We start from the raw sequence: 5,583 nt of genomic DNA, 5'->3' as shown, positions 1-5,583 counted from the left end.
ACATACTCGTATTTGCCCCTGTAGTGAGTGCAGCAGAGCACAATGGATGCTTCCAGATTACGCTCACCGGCTTTTAGTTGCTTCATCATACACATTTCGTTGATTAAATTGTAAGCTTCCGTCATTTGAAAAGCGGCGCAGACAATTCAATCGAATTAAGCATTCATCGTGCAGAGCGAGCTGTTGTCCGTCCGTCCATGTTGGAAATTTATCATACGATTTACGAAAAGACTGATAAAAATACACAAAAGACTATACTAAAATACATACAGCGTGTAAAACGTGTAAAAATTATTGCATACTTTCAATTGTAAAGCAATCTTCTTGTGTAAGCAGCATACATACGTACATACATACATACATACATACATATGTACTTACTTTAGTATCTATTTGGGCTGCATTAATTTGACCTTTGCAATTGATTAAGCCCTGAGAGGCGCCATTTCATTTTCATTCAACAAGCAGAGTTTAGTTGCGTAACTAGTTCGTATATATGTATGTATGTACTAAAATATATGTGTGCATACATATGTACATATGTATGTATGTAGTTAATAAAATAAGTTGGAAGATTATTTGAAATCTCCTATCTATATATCTTCCTCTTTTCTTATTTTCCAGTATGAAGTTCCAATTATTCATCCTCTCTGCTCTGCTCGTCAGCGCATTCGCTTTACCCGTGCCCGATGAGGAAGTGTCTCCGGTAGTGCAGGCGGCGCCACAAACCCAAGAAAAGATCGGTGATTTGCAAAAGGCAGAGGAAAAGATTATCGATGCAGTCAAGCCTATCGAGTCGCGCGCTGCTGAAACTCCTGCTGCCGCCGCCGCCACACCCATCGAGGAGAAAAAACTGGAAAAACCTGCAGAACTTCCATTAAACGCGCCCGATTCTGAATTGAGCCTAAGCTTGCCCGCCGAGAAGAAGGACGAGAAGAAGGACAAACAGACTCGCGCTGACAATCCGCTGGAGGAGGCCAAGGCACTGCCTGTAGTTGCTGCCGCACCCGCTAGCGTCGCCATTGCCGCCGCTGAGGAACCGAAGCAGGCCGAGGAAACTAAGCCTCTGATCGCTCTTGCGGAACAAGCTAACATTGAAGGCAAATCTACCATCATTGCTGAAGCAGTACCAGCCGAACAGAAAAAAGATGAACTCTCTGCCGCTGAGGAAACGCCCGTGGTGAAAACTGATGCCGCCCCAGCTGCCGCGGCCGCGCTCGCCTCAACTGATGCAGCTCTATTGGAGGCCAAAAAAGAGGAAACTCCCGCACGTCAAGAACGCGTTGGTGAAGCTGTAAACGAAGTGGACGCTAAGGGTGTGCCCGCTGCACCAGCTGTTGTAGATGCAGTGCCAGAAGTTAAGAGCTTGCTCGCTGAAGAATCTGCACTCGCTGCCGTCTCCACCGCCGATGCTGCGCCAGAACAACCCACCGATACTGAAAAATTACAACAACCAGAAGCTGTTAAGGAACAATTGAAAGCTGCTGCCTCCGAGCCAGCTGCTGAGAAGGCGGCACTAACGGCGCAAGCGCCAGCCGGAGACATTCTCCAACAAGCAAGTGAAGAGAGCAGCGCCAAGGCATTGAAGGCTGAGGAGCCAACACAACTATCCATTGCCGCACCCGCCGTACCAGAAGGCAAAAAAGTGGAGGAAGCCGCAGCCGCCGCACCTGCTCCAGTTGAGTTGCAGCAAGAGCAACAAAAAGAAATCAAGCCCGAGGTAAAAGAAAGCGAGCCCAAGACATTGGAGGAAAAGAAACCCATTACTGAGGCTGAGAAACCAAGCGAGAGCAAGAAATCTGAGGGATCCAAGAACGCCGATTCATCCGGCTCTTCCGAATCAAAGGAAAGCAGCGAATCCAAGGAGGACAAATCAGATTAGACATCTAAATGATAAGATCAAATACCTCCCCTCCATAAGTTTACAAAAACAAAAAAAATTTAAATAAAATAATAATTTGACAACACTTCAAGACAGCCATTAATCGGGAATGGATTATGCAAAAACAATACGACCGACGTAAAGTGGTCACAAACTCAACGCTCTTAATAATATTTAGCTAGTTATTTTAGTTGTAAAAACTATTTAGAAAGAAACTAAATCAACAAAACGGACAAAACGAGGGACCGAATTACTAATATTTACAATAAACAAGGCAAGCATTAGTACCACATAGGCAGTGATAACAAAAACACGGCAGTTATAAAACAACAATACAAGTCAAGAACAGTTAGATGCCGAGATGACAAACGGGCACGTTGACTGACGACGTCGACCGCAGATGCAGACATCGCCTTGAGCGTCGTCTAGATTTGTCATCGGCAAATTCAGAGGTATTCCAGTCCTCAACAGCATTAAATACCGAAACAAAGGTTAACATCGCTAACAGTGGAGCAAATGTAAGGACAAACCAAGAAGATGGCACACACAAGCAGTAATACTTACACAAGTAATTATGATACATACTACATACATACATACATATGTATGTGTATATCATAAATTATTTACATAAATCAAAATAACATCTAAGCTTAATTAAATTAAAAAAAAAAGAACATACAATTAAATCTACATACAACACGCTGTAGGGTGATGTTAGAGTCGAGGGAATATCTAATTTTAATGATGTTATAAGTATTGTACGAGTAGTTATTGCACAAAACTACTTTTAAGTTTTTTAGCCACTCCGAATTGGTAGAAGAAATACATTGCACACACGCACACATACATATGCGCACGTATTTATGTAGATACGTACGTGTGTGGCGATAACCCTAGCATTCAGAATTGAAAAGCAACTCGACAGCAGAATCCGACAATCCGACCCGCTCAATAAAAATAAATATATCTACATACAATATTTTAAATAATAATACGATACACCAACATACATACATACATACATACAAACGTTAGATAATATTGTGGATCAATTACGTTTAATTTTATAAATTATATATATGTACGTTTTAATTTTATGAAAAATTTCTGCTGGCACTTGCAAGTTTTCAAGTTTTTTTTTTGGTCTTCAATTATCTATGCGCTTTTATGGTGGCTGCGACTTTCAATTACATTTCGAACAAAAACGCACTTTGGTGTAATTGAAATGTTGTTGGAGACGCACTCAATTCGGATGTGTATGGGATAGCAAACAAAATACGTTGGTGACTACATAACACCTACATATACATACATACCATACCATACATACATATGAATTAGATGTATTTGTACGATTTTTATATAGACTGACATTTTTGGATAAAAAATAATAAAAAAACAATAAAAATCAACATGCATATTGTTATTTATTTATTTTAGGGAAGAGACGGCATAGCAAATAGTTAAGGAGCTGCACTAATGTAGACGAATTACAGGTTTATGGTGGTGACTACTTTCTTGGCATTGGCATGTCCGGGAATAATTCAAAAGTCCTTGCACAAACACACAGACTTTCATCTAACGCGCAGGCGGAAAATCGCACAATGAGGGCCAACCGACCAATATACATATGGAAAATTTAAAATTTTTAAAAGTTAAAAATTGGCACATCAAATCACACAGTTTTTAACCTGAATATGCTCTTATTATTATCACGTATTCTACGTTTTAGTTTAGCCGCTGTGGATCCGACACAGCCTGCGCGACAAGACGAAGGCGCTGGACTGATCCTTTTTTTTTTAGTTGATCGCACTTTAGATATCGGTGTGCGATATCATAAGTTAAGAGCCGACTGTAGATGCCGAAAATTGGCAGAGAGCTCGGCTAAAAACATAGCAAAAAGACGATTTTATGTTTCTCTGGAACATTTTCAGAAAATGGACTTACCTCGTTTCTATCCTTAGGTAGCGAGAGACATAACAGTTCTTATAACCAGGGACCGAAAACAAAAGGTATGTTCGACACTAAATGTCGCTCTCGTAGTTTTGCTCCCAAGTACGCTTAAATGGGAATTACAGTATTCCCCGCTTAGTTGCACTTCAAAAATTGCACAATTTTTGGTTCAATTAAACAAGGAAACAATTTACCGATTCTCGTTTAATTGAATAGTTCGATCAATTACAGAAATTCTGCTAAATTGGGCAACCTAATCAATTACAAAAAAATGCATGTCTGCATTTTAAATTTATTTATATTTACATAGTTTCAACTTTGAACCAAAAAAAATTAAGGCAATCAGCGCTCCATTCAACTAAAATTTTTACGAAAGTTTGTTGATTTTTTTTTTTTAATATTGAACAAAGCTTGAAATTTGAATTTACACCAGTTCTAATAAAGAAAGAACTATATTTTTATTAAAATAATAACCAAAATTAAATTATAAAAAAAAAAATATATGAAACTTGTCAAAATGTGGTGCGGTATAATGTTCGACCACAGTATGTAAACATGTGACAAGAAAATATATCAAAAATTCAACGCTTTAAGGAAAGCATTCGACTCACATGTAAACAGAGTGCAGAGTGCAAAGCAGACGAACTGACAGAGAAAGGTACGACCACCCAAAACCTTCGGGGAAAGGACACGGTAGATATAGCAGCGGTAGCAGTTTGTTAAGGATCACAACATTCTAGTGACCAAGGAACGCTGGAACAACTTTCGCCTTGCGAAACTTGCAGGATTACCAGGTATTTCTATCAAAGGCGCTTAGCTTAGGCGCCACTTCCTACCAAATTACCAAACTTGATAAATAAAGAAAAAAATTATCAATTTTGCTTAAAAATTACCTAATCATTACAAGAACGAACGAATCTAGTGGAATAAGGCTAGTGTCTCAGTGTTGGAATTAAACAACGGTTTTACTGTAATAAATATTGGCAAACTCGGAATTCAATCTAAAATTGTTATACACATAAAGAAAGAAATATATATGTATGTGCATAAGGAATACTGTGTAAAAATCTTAAATGCAAATATTTAATCACTTTTAAATAATATGGCTTTTAAGTTAAGGCGTGCGAGTAAACGTGTTAGATGACTGCGTATGGTGCTGCGGGTCGTATACGTTACATAAGGGAGTGCCACGGGTATCTGAGCATGAGTGGATATTTTTACTTTTTTCGGTATACCGTTTTTTTTAAGTTTTCATTTCAATACAATTTTCGCGATGGAATCTTGTTCTTTATACAAGACTGAAGATAATGCATTTTCTAAGATAGGTGAACCACCATTTTTGACCAAAAACACGTTTTTGTCGGAAAATTTAACAACTCGTGAGATTTGCTCATATATGTACGTAAAATGCGAGTAAAGAGATTATTAGATTATTATGTGAGTAGAGATTCTGTACATAGAGTCAAGTGTTGTACCCTTTATTCAGTAACGAATACATACCGTTTGCTACAGCTCTATGAAACATAATTATGTAAATAAAGTCAACGAAAGACTTAAGACACGAACTTTTCTTGCACAGTTCACCCTAATGATAAACGATCTGGAAGTTGAAATGATCCAGCTTTCTTCATCTTTCTGCCCCTCTCATTCTTAATGTAAAGTTCTGAATTCTACATTTTGATAAGGCTACATCTAATTCCCTATTATATAAGTTATTCGGCCCTATCGCGAATTTCACATGAACA

At 38.5% G+C, this 5,583-nt stretch overlaps 1 protein-coding gene across 1 annotated transcript; it reads left to right on the top strand.

Moving 5' to 3' along the window:
• Positions 1-258: 258 nt before the first annotated feature.
• On the top strand, positions 259-3,124 carry LOC108376035 (retinitis pigmentosa 1-like 1 protein). The gene is made up of 2 exons (XM_017632209.1): positions 259-328; positions 625-3,124. Exon 2 carries the CDS (start codon positions 626-628, stop codon positions 1,880-1,882), a length of 1,257 nt encoding a protein of 418 aa, XP_017487698.1. The 5' UTR covers positions 259-328; position 625; the 3' UTR covers positions 1,883-3,124.
• Positions 3,125-5,583: the final 2,459 nt, after the last annotated feature.

This window comes from Rhagoletis zephyria, unplaced genomic scaffold (genome assembly GCF_001687245.7).
Source record: "Rhagoletis zephyria isolate East Lansing unplaced genomic scaffold, Rhagoletis_zephyria_1.1 Rzeph_scaffold_09824, whole genome shotgun sequence".
Classification (NCBI taxonomy): domain Eukaryota; kingdom Metazoa; phylum Arthropoda; class Insecta; order Diptera; family Tephritidae; genus Rhagoletis; species Rhagoletis zephyria.
The sequence above is the reverse complement of the archived record's forward strand: the minus strand, read 5'-3'. Positions and strand labels throughout refer to the sequence as shown.

What these genes read in the sequence shown, in the direction of transcription:
- LOC108376035 (XM_017632209.1), top strand. Translation starts at nt 626, where the DNA reads ATGAAGTTCCAATTATTCATCCTCTCTGCTCTGCTCGTCAGCGCATTC.